The 19,406-nt window shown below is 41.1% G+C and overlaps 1 protein-coding gene across 1 annotated transcript; it reads right to left on the reverse strand.

The window, feature by feature from the left end:
- Positions 1–321: 321 nt before the first annotated feature.
- Positions 322–14,126, reverse strand: LOC106759479 (phosphoglucan phosphatase LSF1, chloroplastic). The gene is made up of 10 exons (XM_014642664.2): positions 13,607–14,126; positions 13,324–13,430; positions 11,835–12,294; positions 11,667–11,738; positions 11,088–11,209; positions 6,887–7,102; positions 2,162–2,267; positions 1,736–1,848; positions 1,114–1,258; positions 322–777 (listed from the first exon to the last, which is right to left on the reverse strand). Exons 1-10 carry the CDS (start codon positions 13,892–13,894, stop codon positions 658–660), a joined length of 1,749 nt encoding a protein of 582 aa, XP_014498150.1. The 5' UTR covers positions 13,895–14,126; the 3' UTR covers positions 322–657.
- Positions 14,127–19,406: the final 5,280 nt, after the last annotated feature.

The following is a 19,406-nucleotide window of genomic DNA, read 5'->3' on the forward strand; positions in this document are numbered from 1 at the left end:
TTGTGTTATTCTTTTTGCAATCACCTATTAGTACGAGCATAGGAACCTAGGAAGCGAGAATAGACCTTAAGAGAAGAGTTCCAGTGAAAGTTTGTGATGTTTTGTATATTATATATGAACCGTATGTGTAGTGTAGAACTGATCTTTTGTCTTGGTTCAAGTTATATAACTACTTGATTTCTAGAATGTATACTGTCTGGATAAACAAGGAAAAATAGCAAACTACGGAATATATATGCTCCAGAATGAAATATTTAAATGCTAAAAATGAAAGAACAAAGAATGCTGATTTACGGAATTAAAAATAGCACTGGAAACAACTTCACAACTATAAGAACATTACATAAAATGCTATGAACTGAAATTATTATTTATGAAGACACCCATCCGTAATCCATTTAAGCAAATTACTTGGGCCAACATTTGAAAGCCAGTACTACATAAATGTGAATTTATACTATGACTACGATTTTTAATACGAATAACAGAATGAAGAAAAAGGGTAGGCCTGCAGCAACATAGGCAAGTTTGGTAGTGTGCATTAAATATGCCAAGACATACCCAGCGTGTGATTACTCTTTGCTGTGACCAAATGTTTTTGGCCTCGGTAACAAGTGCAACAACTGCAATTCTGTACATTATAGTATTTGCGTGAAATTATTTGGGGGCCAAAGTGATCGGACTGATAGAAAAAGCAATACAACGAGCTGCTTTTGCCAGCATAAACCGCTCCTTTTCATTCAAAGGCCTCTCAATCACCTTGACAACGTTAGCATCCTAGAACATCAAAGATCAGGCAGTGATTAAAAGATTAATTTTTGTTGTAAGAAATACATGACATACGAATTCTACCTAAGCTTTTACTTAACACACAAATGCAGCAACCGTTAAGAAATATAGGAAATGCAGACTGCTCTCACAATCAAGTATTAGAAGCAATAAGCAAAAGCAGAAATCAAATTTTTAATCCAAGATAATTTCTTTAGATCAGCTAAGCTGCAGTTGCCAGTGCCTAAATAATTGCACAAGAAAAATTCTACTATAGGAAGCGTATCACATCATACAGTGTAGATAAATCAAAATGCAAAACACAGATATTAATTGGAAACATACTTTCAGCTGGTGCTGAATAGAAGGCCGAACATTGGCAGTTTCACCAATCACAATTATATTGTTAACGTTTCCCCTGTCATCCCTTTCTGCTGGTGAAGCAGTTGAATGCTTCCATTGCCCATTTACAATGAACTTGTAGTAATACCTGATAGAAACGAATCATGACACATTCAAGTGCAACAAAATCATTAAATCGTCAAAAAATCTAGGAAACATCGTTAAATTGTCTGGAATTGTTTTGGGTGAATGGTGAAGCAGGGGGTAGTGGGAACAGTTTTATGCTTGTGATATAAAAAATCATACAACAAAAAAAGTAAACAAATGGCATTAGTTAGACTATTAAAAAATTACTCGCGAGGAGTCTTTAGCCAATTTGTTCATCAAGTTGAGAAGAAAAGGAAAAGGATATACTTAATCTACAAAAAAAAAAAGGAAAAAATTATTTTGACTCCACGTTTTAAAAATACGTTCATTTAACAACTGTGATCAATGATAAAATATTAAATTAAATGTTAAACTAAAATAAAAATTAAATTGTTGAATAAAATATTATTATAAAGAGTTGTCAAAGGTTTGTGAAAGTATCACCGCTCAAGAAAAAAATAGAAAAATTAGCACATACTTTCCTTGTGGAAGTTTAACTTCTACTTCATGTCTTGATCCACCTTGGAACTTTGCCTTTACTGGTTCTTTCCAATTTCCGGTAAAGTCTCCAACCAAAGTTACATCCTCACCCTGAAACATTAAAACCAAAAGGACAATTTAACGTTGAAACTATGATAATTCTAAATAACAACGGTGATGATTTAATCTCTCGAACCTGTTTAAGAATCAACAGATAAATTAGCCCGAGAGCCACATTGAAAGCTATATTACAAGTTTATGCCCTCATGGGATGAACATTCCACTCAAATACAGGAATATAGAACAGAAAGGATTAAAATTAACTACCAATGATCAATTTTACTAGTATAACAAAAAAACTTCTAACCCAAGAATCAAAAAGATAAATTAGCTACAAAAAAGCAATGGAAATATAACTTCATACCTCATGACCATTCCACACAAATGTGACAGCATGTGTAGGGGGTCCATCATGTTTGGCATTTTCAACCATGGCTATAAGATCCCAAGTAGCCCATGCAATTGCCGGCCTGCATTACATCTCGGTGAAATGCTTTTTCTAGGTGAGAAGTTATATCAAACCAAATTTCTATTTCAAACTAAAAAGCATAATAATTTACCTAGCATTTCCTACAGCATACTCAATTTGCTAAAAAACTACTACCATCACTAAAAATTCACAATCTTTAATATCTTCACAAATAACCATAAGCCATTGGCAAGCAAACAGAATAGATCAGAACAATTTAACTGATTTCATTCTCCTAAAAGGTGAAACCAAAATGTACCACTTTTTGTTAGGCACCTAGAACCAGTGATGAAAGAACAAGACAGAAAAGAACAAAAGATAAACCCACAATTGCACTTATTCACTATTAGCTGTAAAAGAACAATGTTTACAAAGGAAAAACTTCATTTCCCACATGATATTCCCTGTCACCAAAGTCAGACTTTCAAAAAACTAAAAATACCCCTAACACCTCCCGAAGTGAAACTATTTATAGACTTTATGAGAAAGTCTCTCCCCCAAAACAACTGCATAACCCCCTTTTATTTCTAAATTTTCTTCTATAATACCCATTCCTCTCTCAGTATTTCCCTTTTTCCCTTCCTAACAATACCCACCGCTGCCAGAACAACATTGTCCCCAAGATTGAATTCTAAAAATTGAACTTGGATGCAGAAGTGTTTTCCCATATGACCACTTCGGAGCTGCCCTCTTGCTATTAAACTAACCCTTGTTGAGGTGACTTTTGTGCTTCCGCTTGGACTGTTGTCTCCCCCTGTACACATTTTCTAACATTGATTGTTGAGCAAGTTGAATCTCATCAAGTAAAACTAAATAACCTTCCTTCAAAGCCACTTTGAATAAGGAGAATAAGGAGAGGGTGGACAAAGTTTCATCTAACTTGGTGGACAAGGAGGGGTTGGCTGTCATGCCATATGTTACCCTCTCTTTGGAGAGTTTTTATTCCTAATTAGTGGCCACATGTCACTCTAGGAACGGAAAAGTGTTAGGATATAATGTGTGTAGAATAAAAGGAAATAGATTAGGAATTAGTTGTTAGTTGGTTAGGGGGGCCTTTATAAGAAGACAGTGAGGTCTTATGTCAGGGTACTTTTTGATAATTTTGTAGATTGAGTTTTGGCTCTTTGTGAAGGGGAAACCCTTGGAGGAGGGAGTGCTCTCCTATTCTTTTATTCTTTGGTTACAATAATAATACAGTTTTGTTTCCAGTAATATGATGAGTGAGTGTGTGTGTTTTGAGTGATAAGAAGGGGGAAGAATTGTTGAGGATTGGGGTTAAAACAATGGTGTCAAAGAGCAACCCAATTGAGGCTGTTTACAAAGCAAGAGAGGAACTTCTGCAAGACATCAAGAAAGGCAAGAAATTCTCTAAAGAAGGAGAGTACTTGGCTAATGATGAAGAGAAGGAAGAAAGATGTCCACAAGGAAATAAACCAGATGAAGAACCACTTTTCCCGTGGCTTGAAGGAATGGAGTTGTCCACAATTGAAGGGATTGGCACCTAGGGTCAAACAACAAGGGCAACAGATGTTTTTGAAGTTCAGAACATCAAAGGATCAACAAAGGTTCACCCAACAGTCACTAATATGGAAGAAAATGCAATCCAAGGGTTCAAGACCTGGCAACAAAAATCCAAGAACCTTTCTTCGAAAAATCTGGCAACAACTCTACCGAGGATAGTTAAAGGGAGCAATGTGAGAGTTGGGCAGCAGTAACACAAATTGGGAGTGTGGTAATTTTACGTGAGAATTTGAAAGTAGATGGAGGTAACCCTGTGAATCATTCAAATATGGTTGGATCTTAATTTAATTTTCCTAGTACTGGATTTAGTAATGATATGTGGTTGAAGAAAGTTTTTTGCTTTCAGCCATTCTCTAGTTATACTGCTAAATCTAGTTTTGTTGGAAATAAGGGAGCAGCAACTGTCGAAAGTGGTGTTGCTACAAGAACTGATGAAGTCAGAGATGTGAATTTGAGGATTTCACAAAATTGGACTAAAGGAATCCAGGAAGAGTGGAAGTCATTGGAGGAGGACCTCTCATATCGACCACCACCCAAGCCCCCAGATTTAAAATTGCAAACAGTAGCAATGGTAGGGACTGGGAGTGGGAAAATTTTCATTCAAGAATTCAAGATATGGTTGTCACAAACATATAAAACACCAGAAGACCAATGGTAGGGATATTTCTTTGCAGGACTGCAATATAACGTTCAGAGGAAACAGTTTAAGGTTCCAACCTTGAGGACAAGGTTGTTTTGCAGCGGGGTGTAATGTTAGGATGTAATGTGTAGAATAAAAGGAAATATATTAGGAATTAGTTGTTAAGCGGGGTGTAATGTTAGGATGTAATGTGTAGAATAAAAGGAAATATATTAGGAATTAGTTGTTAGTTGGTTAAGGGAACCTTTATAAGAAGGTAGTGAGGTCTTGTGTCAGGGTACTTTTTGATAATTTTGTAGATTGAGCTTTGGCTCTTTGTCAAAGGGAAACCCTTGGAGGAAGGACTACTCTCCTATTCTTGTATTCTTTGGTTACAATAATAATACAGTTTTGTTTCAGTAATCTGGTGAGTGAGTGTGTGTTTTGAGTGATAAGAAGATTCTCCATAGATAGTAGCCACATGTCCCCCTCTCATTGGAGAGGATTTTTGCCACTTGTCCTTCTCATAATGGAAAGGATTTCTCCTTGCTCTCCAAGCTAGCCAAGGTGGCTCTTTTAGGTCTATGTTTCTGCCCATTTTGAGACACCTTAGCCTATAAATAAAGGTGTCTCCCCCTCATGTAATGCTGTCAAATTTGAGTCATACTACTCTAGTAGGTCACTCTAGGCTAAAACAATCCTAGTGGCCTCCTCTAGGCACCTTTCTCCAAGAGTTGGCCTAACCTCTCTTAAAGCATTAGGCATGCCACCTCCATCACCATAAAATAGCCCATGACCAAGACCCTTAGTCTCTTTTCCACCATATTTCCACAACCACCCCAACCTTCAACCACCACCATGACTTTCCTTCTAGTTGAGGCTTAACCTAGCTAGGAGATTGCCATCAGAAGGTCTCCAATCTGACATCACTCTTGCATAGCTTTTTCGATATCATGAGCAATCTCCCTTATCAAATCCTTAGGACTGTGTGGACGAATCTGATTCTGAACATTTGGTTAATAATTTGAATTATTGTATGTAGTCTTCAACCTTTTCATGTTTGTGTACAACTGCTAATTTTTCATAAACATTGTTGTGTTCTTTGCCTCCAAATCTTCTACTCAAAGTCATTGTAAATTCCTCCAAAGATGGGGTTCTTGTTCTTCTGGCGCTAAAACTTAAACCAATGGTGAGCATTGCCTTTCATACTGATAAGAGCCAATTGTAGTTTTTCCTCTTGATTGACATACTTATCCGCTCAAACTATACATCCCAGAGGATCTTTACCTTTGAAAGTGGGTAGTTCCACCCTCTTTGTCGAGGATCTCAACGTTTCAGCCCCCTCTTCATTCTATCTGTTCCCCTGGAGAAATCTTTCCTCCCTCCTATCATCTCCATTGACCGAGTTTTCTCCTCCTTCAAACGTTTTCTCTCCTTTCTTGCCTTTCTTGATTTCTCGTAGAATCTCTTTCATTTCTGACAAACTGTCTTCAACAATGGGCATATCCATTTTTAATTCTGCTACCATTCTTTCTTGTTCACTGGCCCATTTCTCCAAAGTGCTTATGCAACTCTCCAAGATGATGATCCCTTGATTTGGTCCAGCAGGTCGGACTAAATTGTTAGGCACCTAGAAATAGTGATGAAAGAACAAGATAGAAAAGAACCAAAGATAAACCCACAAGTGTACTTTTTCACTATTAGTCATACTTATTCACTATTAGCTGTAAAAGAACAATATTTACAAAGGAACAACTTCCTTTCCCACAGGGTATTCCCTGTCACCAAAGTCAAAGACTTTCAAAACTAAAAGAAAGACCCCTAAAACCTCCAAAAGGAAACTATTTATAAACTTTCTGAGAAAATCTCTCCCCCAAAACAACTAACTCTGTATAAACCTCTTTTATTTCTAAATTCCCTTCTGTAATACATATTCCTCTGTCTCTCAATATTTCCCTTCCCAACACTTCTGTAGAATTATGTTGTCTTTTTCTCTTCTAAAAGTACATAAAGCAAACAAGAGCCGTATGTCATGTTCCATCCCATTTTAAAACTGCCTTGTTATCTTTTTCCAGTCCACACAAATAGTGGCCAGTGAAAGAAACCAAAAATGAATATCTAAAATAGACCGTCATGAAAACATAAAGATATTCTGAGATATCTCCACAAGAAATTCACTAATATTCGAAAAGTACATACAAATCATAGAAAATAGTGGATTACATATAAGCTTCCCAGGGAACTCAGCTGAAAGCTAATAATTAATTTAAATTCTTCAGTCTCAAACAGAACTCAGATAATTATGTCCCATGCCCCAAAAGAAAAAGAAACTTTGCATAATTACCCTTTGTTTATAGATTGCATATAAAATATAAACATTTTTACATGAATACATCTCATGATCTAGTGTCCTCTTTAACAGAATCAAATGAACAGTAAATATATGATGCTAAAAGTGTTTGAAGTTTGTCAAGGTGAACCTGTCAGGTCTGCAATTGTGCATCCCAGTTACCCAAGTATATGCTGCATGAAGGGAAACATCCGTCATCCAATGTAGGTAGGCAATCACACAAGCAGGAGATCGATCAAATCCAGAAGTGCAAGTAACAAAAACACGAAGATTCTTCCTTAGCAAACGTAGTAGGAGCCCCACACAAAATGGGAGTTTTTTCCTCATATCATAAGAATCTCCCTCCCTACAAACAGAATTAAAGAAGGCTCAAATAAAACCAGAAATCATAGTCTAAGAGGAAGCCAAACTAGAGTCATCAGTACTTTGAATGTCTTTTCCCCATGAAACTTAATTTTCTTCAATTGACTTTAGGATCACTATATTAAACGACAAATAATGCTCGTTTATTCATCTTTTGGTAACTCACTGCATAAAGTAACAATCAAAGGGGAAAACAGGGACAAATGAAGTGAAAAAAAAAATGGAAAATGTTGAAGGTTGTTAGAAGGGGTGCTCTCTTTTGTTGTAGTCCAGATGCAGAGATGCAGAGTTGCTAACAGTACTCACACAGCCACTGCCTTCAGCTCCTCCCCTGGATGAATTGGAAAACCCGGCTGCACGTCCACCCTCCAAAGAGTGACTCCTAGTTTGTGGCAGGGTCTGAAGTTAGTATTAAATCTCTGCACCATCAAAGATGCTCCCTTGGAAGTGATATGAACCTTTTCCTCCACCATTAGAGCCTTCATCATTTACTCAGCAAGGCTCTTGGGCTCATACAACTTAACCTCCACCCTTATTTCATCCTTCGATCCATTTAAAAAAATGCCAGTCAAATAATCATGCCTTATACCTTTCAAGAACCCCTCATATTACTCAAATTGTTCAATATACTTTCCCACATTCCCAATTTGCCTAAAGCCTAATCAAGACTTCAAAAGGATTTTGAAGCATTGTTGGTTGGAATCGTTGAACAATTGCCTCTTTGAAAGCCTCCCATGTGGGATTCAGATAGCAAGTCTCCCACCAATAGAACTAATTCAGGGCTTTTCCCTCCAAAGCCACCATAACAGCCCTCATCTTCTCCTCGTTGACTTCTTTCAACCAGAAATATATGTCCAACCAGTTAGTCCAGCACTAAGCATCTTCTCCTACAAAAACAGGAATATCTAGACTCTTCCATTTTTTCCAATCACTCCTAAACGTCCACTTTCATTCCTTACTTCATTACTGCCTTCCTTAACAACAGAAGCATTACCCGTTGTTGGTTTACCAAAGGATGTGAACGTCCCACCAACTCTGTCAGCCTATAATCATTTCCTCCAACCTGTGGAACCTTCTCTGATTTTCATATTCCTTGTTCTTGCACTAGGTGCTCCAAACCATCCAATCTTGCCTCCATTCTCGTATTGACCATGCCACACAGCCACCACAGCACCAGGTAAATGGCTCTGAATACCAATGATAGGTATTGCAGACCTATACAAATGAACTTGGTTAAACGATAAAATGTAATATAACATTCACCAAATTTCCTCTAAAGAGAGGACCCAAACAACATACAACTTTCTGGTTATTAGAGAGAATCAGACTCTCACTCCCTAACCTTCACAAATTACAAAAATAAAGATAGAAACCGCTAAAACTATCCATTCTTACCTTATAGAAGTCAGATGCAACTAACTACAGATAAATAACTACCTTACAAACTGTTAAAACTATCTGTCATAAAATAAACTAAATCATACAGTTTTTCTTCTACTGTAAACCTTCCCTTTGTACCTATAAGTTTGGGTTAGGCTACCTGCTGAAAAAGATGACAATTCCATGTGTTTCTATTCCATCTCCTCTTCTTCCTTTTCTTCCCTGCCTTCATTATCTTCCGCCGTTATCATTACCTTCATGCTCCTCTTAGGGCATCTATGGTCGGGGTTGTAAGATGTAATGCAGCTAAACCACCTTTTTGTTGTCATGACAACACATCCGCCACTACATTGGCTTTGCCTTTCTTACACTCACATTGTCTTTTCCTTTCTTATACTTGATGTTGAAGTCCAACCCCATAAGTTTCTCTAGTCCCCAATTCTACATCAATGTTTTTGGAGGTTGCTCAAATAAGTGTTTTAATGTTTTCAAGATAATCATGTAAAGGCCATTCTTGTCACAATTTTGCAGTTCAACTATTGTATCATCAAATGCCCCCATATCAAATTGGCTACATCTTGAAAGATCTTAATAGCAACCCCTTTAGGGACTTCCCATCCAAAGAAGTATCAACTTAAACTAAGACTAAAGAAAGGGAAGTAAAATAAACACTTCTAAAGCTCTTTCCTTATCTAAGTCTTAGATAGTTTCTCTTTAACTAATTGCATTAACCTTTTGTAGGTCACCAATAAAGGTTGGAAACCATGCCTATACACCGTGAGTGGCTAGCCAAGCAAAGGAGAGCAAAGGAACCAAAAGAAGAGTGCATGTTCAAGTGACTGCCTGCGCTCAGCGCTGCATTGTCGCCGCTCAACGGTAGCGAATCCGCTTCTCTTCTTTGAAGCACGTTTTAAATGCTTCCCACATGAAACATGTGACCCAGCCTTGAAGCGTCTCCTGCACACTTTCCTTAGCTCATGCACGTTTTAAACATGTAGCTTTCCTTGCACGTTTGAGAGCTTCTCATCATATATAAAAGAGAGCTCCAATCCTTTGTAAAAGTTAACTTGAATTGATATAGTGATATGTTGCTGAATTGAATCCAGCCACTACTTCTTTGAGTTCAACCTTAGAGCTGCTTTAGCTTGTTTTCCTCTAGCTCCCTTCCCCGCTGGAAGGCTATCTGAGTTAGAAATTCACCACATACACATCCAAACACCGTCAAACATTACTTCAAACACCTTACCTGCACCACCGTCTTCAACCGTGCTTTCATTCCGCTGCATCGTTATGATCCAAGGAGCCATCCATTCTCAAAGATTGGAGCCGCTTCTATCAGATCTATAGCCAAATTTTCTTTATTATTGATGTTTTACATGTAATGCCTTTGGCAAGAAAAAGCCTTGCATTCATAGATAACAACCATAAATAACATTGTTTTCTTCGGAAGATCTCTCTAGTTCAAAGAATTTTTTTCCTTTAGTTTTTAGGAATGAAAGTTAGAACAATCAAAGGAAGGAAATGGAATTTGCACCCATTCAATCACCAAAGGAACCATTTAAGACTATTCCCAATGAGGTTCTTCCTCTTGTGGTACATGTTCAAATGTAAGAGATGTTATCACCATTGTGAGGCCTTCCATAGACTTCTACACCGTCTCCCATGAGTGTCACATTGATTCTTGAAGACTAGAGAGGTTCTTCTCATGAGAATCCATACGAGTCTCAAGCTCTTCGTGGTCACGATCTTAACCCAACAAAATTGATACCAATTGTAATAACGGTAACTACACTCCCTCCTAGGTAACAAGCATCAAAGGAAAACAACTTTTAAAATTGTAATTTTGATCCATTGCACGCAAACTACACAAGGGTGTTTATGTATAAACCTAGGTCCCCAAAAATCCACTGGCTTCTTGTTTTAAGAAGTTGATCTCAACAAATTGGCAACTAATGACTACTATATATTTTAGAAATAATATGAAAAGTAACTTTGCTAACAGGCCCCCTAATGCTACTCATTACATCTACCTTACATCAATTTATCTTAAAATTTACAGAAAACAAATTCTTGCGAGTTCTTTCTAATGTATCGCCTTAGCCCTAATATGATAACTTTTTATTGTAAAACTATCCTTTCTTTGCATAGTACATTAAAGGTTTTCTAAATAAAATCTATTCTTGTATTAAAAATCTCTTTAAAAAAAAAAAAACATAATTCAATCCTCGTCTCATGTTTTATATTCCTCTTTTTCAAAAAGTACTTTTAGTACATTTGGAAGAACTTATCTATATCCTATTTGGACTTATCTTGTTGATATAAGTACTTGTCTAGACATTTGGAAGAGAGATTACAAAAGTAGTTTATGATATGTCCATATGCTATTTTCATTAATTTCAATCATGAAATAGCTTAAATCTTATATGAAGAAAAAAAAAATTAACTTATACACTTACATCATAAGTAAGTATTCACAAAGTAGTTAATTAAGTTATTTGATGAAGATATCCTAAAAGAAGACAAATTATCATTATTACATAAATTTTGCAAAATTTAAATAAACTAGCATGTTCTGAACCCTATATTACCGAATAGGATAGTTGATCATGAGAATATTATTCCTTTGACAAGATTCATTGATTGATTTTGCATTGATTCCCCAATTTTCGGCTTCAGTTCCACTTTGGAAGTTCAGAACAGCAGTAATTCCCTGCAGCAGAAATATTCCTACTATAATGACAAGGATATAATGCTTGATATAAAAGGAAAACTTCGTATAGAAGTTATTATAGTACGAAAGAAACAACTTTTAGGGTAATTAAGAACATAAAAAGATAGGACTCGCTGTTAGCTTAGGAGATGCTAATAGTAACTAACTAAAAGCAGAAAGAACTGTGCACATTCAGAATCCAAAAACTTTTCATGCCACAACATACCTTTGACTAAAAATACTTCAGGGCGGAAGTTATTTTTGTTAGCAAACTACTGCAGTGAATTAAATGCCAAATATTGGTTGATACTTGACAGCTACAGAAATGTTTTCCTATTAAACACATTCAAGTTTCACAACTGAAGATTGAATTAAGCAATTCATTTGCACATTGACTATAAGGCATTAAACAAGGATTAGGGAGGCTTTTATGAAATCAAGGTGGCAATGTCCATACCTCAACTTTTGACAACGTCTCTACATCATCTTCTGTTTGTATACAGGATCCCACATATATTTGCTCTGTAATCTAATAATTTATAACATATCAATATTTTATAAGTATTATAGAAAGTGTGTTATTAAACAAAAAATTGTAATAAAGACATTGAAATGAATGTTATACCTTACTATAACGCATACCAAGAGAGTGGTTATAATACATCTCATCCTTGGAACGATCTAGAGCCTGAATATACTCCTCGAGTGGGAAACTTCCATGACCCCAATCTCCATCTCCACACACTTCTTCAGTAAAAACACAAGCAATTTGTGGTGTGTGTTCAGCAAAGAAGTTTCTCTCACCATGGGTGATGGTACGTTGATTTTGGTTGCCCAATAACTTGTTTGCATTTGGTTTGAGAAACTTTGAGTTGAACATCAAAAATCCAGAATTCGCACTGCTCTCACTAGATGATTGTAAATTTGATGCCAATAGGGTCTTGTTCCATGTGACAATAGGAACTCGCCCTCTATTAAAGACTATCTCGAGATCATTCATCTTGTGCAGTACTTGAATAGGAAAAGGAGATGTGGGCCTCTCAAGAACCAAACTAAAAGAACTTGTTTGCTCATTTAGCACCTTCCTGAGGAAACCAAAAGACTGAAAAAAATAAAAACAACACACTGATGAACATAATACATTGTGATGGTCCATGAGTCTTCACTCCTTTTTAAGCGACCTTAGAACTGATTTCTAGTAGAGTAAAAGGGTACAGAAGTAATAATACCATGTTGAGATAGAACTGAGAATTTTCTCTTTTAAATTACTAGAAAAAAATAATAATCAAGCAGAAGCTGAAACTGAAACTAAAGCATCCATGACATAATGCCAATCTTCTGTCTTTTCTCAATCCTATTGACCACCAGTAAGCACTTCCGCGTCACGAACCACCACTTGGGTTATCAAGTGAATGCTCGTGAATGGTTATATCAAGGTTTTCAGAAACTTTCCGCAACCATGATTTTGGCCAGTGTCATGGATTTTAGACTCATCGCGACTACACACAAATTACATTTGTCTGCAATTTCCCAGAGTTTCAAGGATCACAACAGATTGCAAGGAAACTATGTAACTGCATCTACAATTTCAAACCTAAGTTATTCGTAGAATAAATCACGTTGGCATCCCTAAGTTTTTTTGAGAATGCACACAACTCAATTGCTTCTTTAATATTTACAACAATGTGTCTCTTACAGGTACACCAAACCATACACAATATAATATTTTTCCAACAATTAAGGAATTCGAGCAATGTAAAAGTGGGGGCAGTGTACTGCTTTTCAAGCAATGAAAGGTATTTGTGTAAAGATAAAGAAAAAAGGAGTATGGTGTGCAATCTGAAAAACACTCAAGGTGTCCGTGCCTTTACTCCAATACCTGGAATCGAATGAAATTGTTCTTGTTGGATAAAAACAAAACACAAAATGAAAGGAAGGGAAAGTTTTATCGAAGTTAACACTTTCATACATTATGAAAAGATATTACTGCGTGAAATTTTATCGCCATGTGTTAAACTTTTAGTTTTATAGTCACATTACTGTAATATTATAATTACAGTTATCTGAACTTAACGGTTTCCAAACATGTGCTAGAGCAAAATCAGGAGGCATACTGTGTATTTCCAACGTCTTTAATCTCAACGAGAGTGTTCTGAGACGAATCGCCAGCTTTCTTCAAAGTATCACCAACCATAATTATCCTGGACCTCTCTGCATTACCCTACCATCAGAAAAATAAACAAATAAATGTCCATATAGGTTAAATGATTTTAGGATATATCGGTCCAAATTTTGGAGGTAACAAAAACTTATTTAATCCAAAAAAATACAATGGTTTTTTTAAAACAGATCTTAACGTGATTGGGACAGAGCGAGGTAAGAATGAATAGAGGGTACCCCTTTGGTGAGAGAGTGGACGATGATTTTGCCATCGGCGGTCAGCGCAAATCGAATGCCGAGGGGCTTCTCGAGAGTAACGAGGTACTCGTTGAGGTTCATCTTGTATGAGGAGTTGCCAGACGCAGCGAAAACTCTAAGGTTGAGGGTTCCAACGTTGGAGCGAACAAGGTACACCTGCTTGTTTCTGTTGCTGTAGAGGATGCGAGAGGATGAACAAGCGTTGGAGCTGCTCAGGAACAGTGAAGGAGGGTAGTGAGGGCGCGTGCCAAATTGCATTGCAAGCATGGTTGAGGTTGTGGCTATGGCGGAGAAGCTTGAATTGAAGGTAAGATTGGTTTATGGTTACGGAAGCAGAGCATGTGATTGTTTGAGAATTTAGAACGTATCGCTGAAGAAGAGGGCACGGGTGAGGGTAAGAGAATGGGAGGTGCACGTGGCGATTGCGTGGGACACACTTTCTAAACTTTACATGCCACGGAGGAATCCAACTATATCTTTCTTCTAAGATTTTTGGCGCCTCTGCAAATTGACGGTGCTGCTGTTGAAGATATTTTCTTGATTTTCTCGCACCTTCTACTACAAAAAAACTGACTTTAATTATTAGAATTAAAGTCAGTTTTAGAAATTGTACCTACGTCAGGCCGAGCGGTCACACTAGAGTTTGATCTCGACGCTTTGGAAGAAAAATCTTGAAGAATTTCATCTAACGTCACTGACGCACGACCGATAGTCATAACCGGGCAAAGGTCAGCTTATAAGGGTGCCTGCATGACTAATAGTCATTCCGGGCGTCGACCGTCCGTCGTCAACATCGCCCTATCATCGCGAAACGTGTATAACCTAGGCGACGAACCGCACTGTCGTGGCGTCCTCATGACTGTCAACAGTCATAGCTGGACCCAAACCGGCCCAAAAGAGACGGAAGAATTCACATGGAGTTCATCATAGATAGCCCAACACCCCCATGTTCACTGTATCGCCGGCACGGCCCGCGTCAGCCTTTCTTATCATACCACAAGGATGGCCGTCAAATCTTTTCTTGTTACACCACAAAGACGGCCGGCCAATGTTCGGCCGGTGGCAATCAAGAACGAAAGCTTTACAAGCAACATGAGATTAAGGTAAGAATAGATTAGCCTCAACAGGCCTGCAATTGGGCCTTGATTAAGATTCCACTAATCACTGGCCCATGGAAAAAACTATAAATAAAAGTCAAAGGTAAGAGGTAGACAGATACATTTAATGCACATTTATTTCACTCTCTCTCTATCACTAACTCCTAAAACTGAACATTGACTTGAGCGTCGGAGTGCTTTTAGCAGGTACCCGACCGGACGTCATAGGAACACAAGCACGATTAACGGGCACCCGGAGGACCCAGGCGGACGGTTGGTGGAGGACTCGGATTGACCTAGACCCATAAAGCAGAAACATTTGGCACCCACCGTGGGGCCTGAGGCTTATACCCAATGGTGACCACAAGAAACACGAGCACTGACGAGGCGAGCGGAATTGTGCGAGCTTTGGAGATGAGGATAGAAGAAATGCAGAGAAGACATGAAGAAATGCAAAGAAAGCATGAAGAGGAAATGGCGGCTGTGCGGGCCGAGTGTCTGGCTCAACTCTGCGGGGAGAAGGAGAAACAAACCGGAGAGGGTAGCAAAGAGGCTCATAGTAGTGCACAAGGTCAAGACGATCGAGGAAAGGGGGAACAGAAGAATACCGAAGAAGAGAAGAAAAAAGGAGAGGAAAGCCTAGTATTAGTTAAACCGGAGATGCCATCGGTTCCGGTACCGTTCGCCCAGGCTGTGATGGACGTGCGCATCTCGGATCAATTCATCCCCCCGCAGTTCAAAATGTACGATGGCACCGGTGACCCCGAGGCACACATCAAATCATTCACCAATGCCATGGCATTCTGGACGGGGAGCGACGCCATCTGGTGTCGGGCGTTCTCTCTGTCCCTCGAGGGCGAGGCCTTGGAGTGGTTCAACTCCCTACCCAATGGCTCAGTAGAAAACTTCAAAGGGTTGAGTGGCATGTTCAATGAACAGTTCGCCGCGTGTCAACCACAAGATGTCACTCTGGTTGACTTGATGAATCTGAAGCAAGGAAAGGAAGAGCCGCTCAGAACCTTCATGGACCGGTTCACGAAGATGGTACGACGTGTCAGAGGTTTGAGCGTAGAGATGGCCCTGCAATATGTGATGTCGGCTCTTAGGCCGGGACCTTTTAAAGAGAGTGTCTGCCGAACCCCCCCCCCCCCCCCCAAAACATTGGAGGAGCTACGTCAGCGGGCGGCGGACGAGGCAAGGGTGGAGGAAATGAAACAAAATTATAGGAGAGAAATGCAGGACGCGAAGGATAAGAGCGAGGGACACAACAGGGTCAACCTCAACAACGTGGTGTGAAGGGGCGAGACGGTCCCCGAGTCCCTCGCTTCCCTCAGTACACTCCTCTCAACGCCCCCCGGGCTAGGATATTGCAAGAAGCCCTGAGCACGCAGGTAATGCGGACTCCTCAAAAGCGTCCAACTCCTCCGGGAGCCGACAGCAGTAAACACTGCCTGTACCATCAGAATATGGGTCACGACACCGAAGATTGCATGACCCTTAAGGATCGGATAGAGGAGCTCATCCAGGCTGGACATTTGAAACAGTATGTCAGGGGATACCGGAATGAAACGGCGCCTGCCGGACGTCCGGCTCCCCGGGAGAGGAGTTCAAGGCCCTTACCCGACAGGGGTCATAGGGACGACCGTCCGAGACACCAACATGGTCAGGTCGGACGGGGAAGGAGTTCGGAGAGACGGAGGGAAAGAAGCAGGATTCGGGCGGGCGGCAATACCGGACCGTTGCGGGGGATGATTAACACGATCTCCGGCGGATTTGCAGGCGGGGGAACGTCGTCGTCTGCGCGAAAAAAGAGCATCCGTCATCTGCAGTCCATACACGCCGTTGACGTTCCTAAACGAACAATGCCCTCCATCACATTCTCCGATGCGAACTTCCACGCGCCGGACCCTGAACAAGACGACCCGATGGTCATCACAGTTGAGATCGCACGGTACGGAGTAAGTAAGGTGTTGGTCGACCAGGGGAGCTCGGTCAACATACTTTACTGGAAAACCTTTCGGCAGATGGACATTTCCGAGGACCTTATAGTCCCATATGATGAACAACTGGTGGGTTTCGCTGGGGAATGGGTCGACACCAGGGGCTATCTAGACCTATGGACGCGTATCGGCACCGGGCGGGAAGGAGAAGAGAAGAAGGTGCGATACTTGCTGGTGGATGCCAACACGTCTTACAATGTCCTGGTAGGACGTCCGTGCTTAAACTCCTTCGGAGCCATCGTCTCCACCCCCCATCTGACAATGAAATATCCCATGACTCGGGGGACGATCTGCACCGTCCGGGCGGATCAGAAGGTGGCACGAGAATGTTACGCAGCAGGTCTCAAGATGTACCCCCGAGAGACCAGAAGGAGGACGAACGGTGCAAACGTCGCAATGGCCGACCTAGATCCCCGAACTAATACCGAGGACAGCCTCGAGCCACAGGGGGAAACTCAACCCGTAATAGTGGGAAAAGATCCCACCCAGATCACTAACATAGCTCAAGGGCTAGAGGAAGAGGTGGAAAGGCAACTGCGGGCTACCCTTTGGCGTAACCGGGACTTATTTGCCTGGACGGCCGCTGACATGCCAGGGATACACCCCTCTATCATGTCGCACCGTCTGTCCTTATTTAAAGAGGTCAGGCCGATAGCCCAGAAGAAAAGAAAGATGGGAGAAGAGAAGAGAAAGGCGGTCCAGGAGGAGGTGAAGAAATTGCAGGTGGCCGGGTTCATTCGAGAGGTCACGTACACCACTTGGCTAGCTAACGTAGTCATGGTGAAAAAATCAAACGGTCAGTGGCGAATGTGCACAGACTACACTGACTTGAATAAAGCTTGCCCGAAGGATTCGTACCCACTGCCCAGCATCGATGTTCTCGTGGACGGGGCGTTCGGACATCAAATCCTTAGTTTCCTGGATGCGTATTCGGGCTACAACCAAATACCCATGCACGGTCCCGATAGAGAAAAGATGGCCTTCATGGCCGATCAGGCTAACTTCTGCTACGAAGTCATGCCTTTTGGATTGAAAAACGCTGGAGCTACCTACCAGCGTTTGATGAATAAAATTTTTGCCGACCAGATAGGTCGTTGGTTGGACGTCTACGTTGATGACATGGTCGTCCGATCAGCACGAGGGATCCAACATTTACAAGACTTGGAGGAAGTCTTTAGACAGGTGCGTCGGTATGGGATGAGGCTCAACCCGACCAAATGTACGTTCGAGTGGCCACCGGCAAATTCCTGGGATTCATGCTAACGTCTCGGGGGATCGAGGCCAACCCTGACAAATGCGGAGCAGTGCTAGAGATGCAGACCCCCCGAACAGTGAAGGACGTCCAGAGACTCGTCGGTCGTTTGACCGCACTCTCACGATTTATACCAAAGTTGGCCGAACGGGCAACTCCGATCTTGAAGAAAATGAAGAAAGCATCGGCCAACACTTAGGACGACGACTGTGAAGCAGCATTCTGTGCAATTAAGGATATCCTCACCCAGCCTCCCATCATGAACCGACCCTCTCCCGGCGAGGACCTTCAGGTCTACTTAGGAATCTCCAAGACCTCAGTCAGTGCAGTTCTGCTGCAAGAAAAGCCCACTCCCAAACTTATTTACTTCGTTAGTCGGACGTTGACCGACGTCGAAACCAGGTATCAACAAGTAGAGAAGGTGGCCCTAGCCCTCCTTCATGCTTCTCGGAGATTGCGCCCGTATTTCCAGAGCCACCAAATAGTCGTGCACACCGACCATCCGGTATCGAAGATCCTCAGGAAGCCTGACTTGGCCGGAAGGATGGTCGGTTGGGCAGTGGAATTATCTAAATTCGGCATCAGATACGAACCGAGGGGTTCTGTCAAGGGGCAGCATTTAGCCGACTTTGCGGCCGAGATACCGTTGACCAGCCTGAAGGAGTGGGTATTATACGTTGATGGGGCGTCAGGCCGGACGGTTAGCGGAGCAAGTGTCGTTCTAGAAGGTCCAAACGGATTCCTGATGGAACACTCGTTAATCTTCAAGTTCAAAGCCTCCAATAACCAGGCGGAGTACGAAGCCTTGTTGGCTGGTTTGCAATTGGCCAAGGATATGGGAGCTCGCAAAGTGATATGTCGGACCGACTCGCAGCTAGTGGTCGGCCAAATGAATGGCGATTTCCAGGTACGGGAAGACCACCTCCTACGGTACTATCACCAAGCCTGTTCTTTGGTCAAGGACTTTGAGGATGTGAAAATTCCGCATATCCCCCGGGAGCAGAACGCCCGGGCAGACCTACTGTCCAAACTCAGCACTGGAAAGGAGAAGGGGCAGTTAACGACCATCATCCGACAGGTCCTCCTACAACCCTCGATCGAGTGTTTAACCATCACGACGGACGAGGTTGCCGACTGGAGGGCTGAGACTCGAGAGTTAATCCACAAGCAAGACAACGGCGAGAGTTTGTGTCCGGCAGACTCCAGGAGCATTGCCTGATTCATGATGATCGGTAACGACCTGTACCGTCGGGGTTTCTCGTCCCCCTACTCAAGTGTTTGGCAGGAGATGAAGCGGAGTACGTCATGAATGAGTTGCACAACGGGGTATGCGGCTTTCACACCGGGGGACGGGCACTCAAGGCTAGGATTCTACGGGCGGGGTACTACTGGCCGACCGTGGAAAACGATGCCACACAGTTCACATGTTG

This window comes from Vigna radiata, chromosome 4, assembly GCF_000741045.1.
Source record: "Vigna radiata var. radiata cultivar VC1973A chromosome 4, Vradiata_ver6, whole genome shotgun sequence".
Lineage (NCBI taxonomy): Eukaryota > Viridiplantae > Streptophyta > Magnoliopsida > Fabales > Fabaceae > Vigna > Vigna radiata.

What these genes read in the sequence shown, in the direction of transcription:
- LOC106759479 (XM_014642664.2), bottom strand. Translation starts at nt 13,894, where the DNA reads ATGCTTGCAATGCAATTTGGCACGCGCCCTCACTACCCTCCTTCACTG. An exon ending in CACAATTGCAGACCTGACAG is followed by an intron (nt 2,268 to 6,886) that starts GTTCACCTTGAC and finishes GATGTAATGCAG; the next exon opens with GCCGGCAATTGCATGGGCTA. An exon ending in TTGTGTGGAATGGTCATGAG is followed by an intron (nt 1,849 to 2,161) that starts GTATGAAGTTAT and finishes TTAATGTTTCAG; the next exon opens with GGTGAGGATGTAACTTTGGT.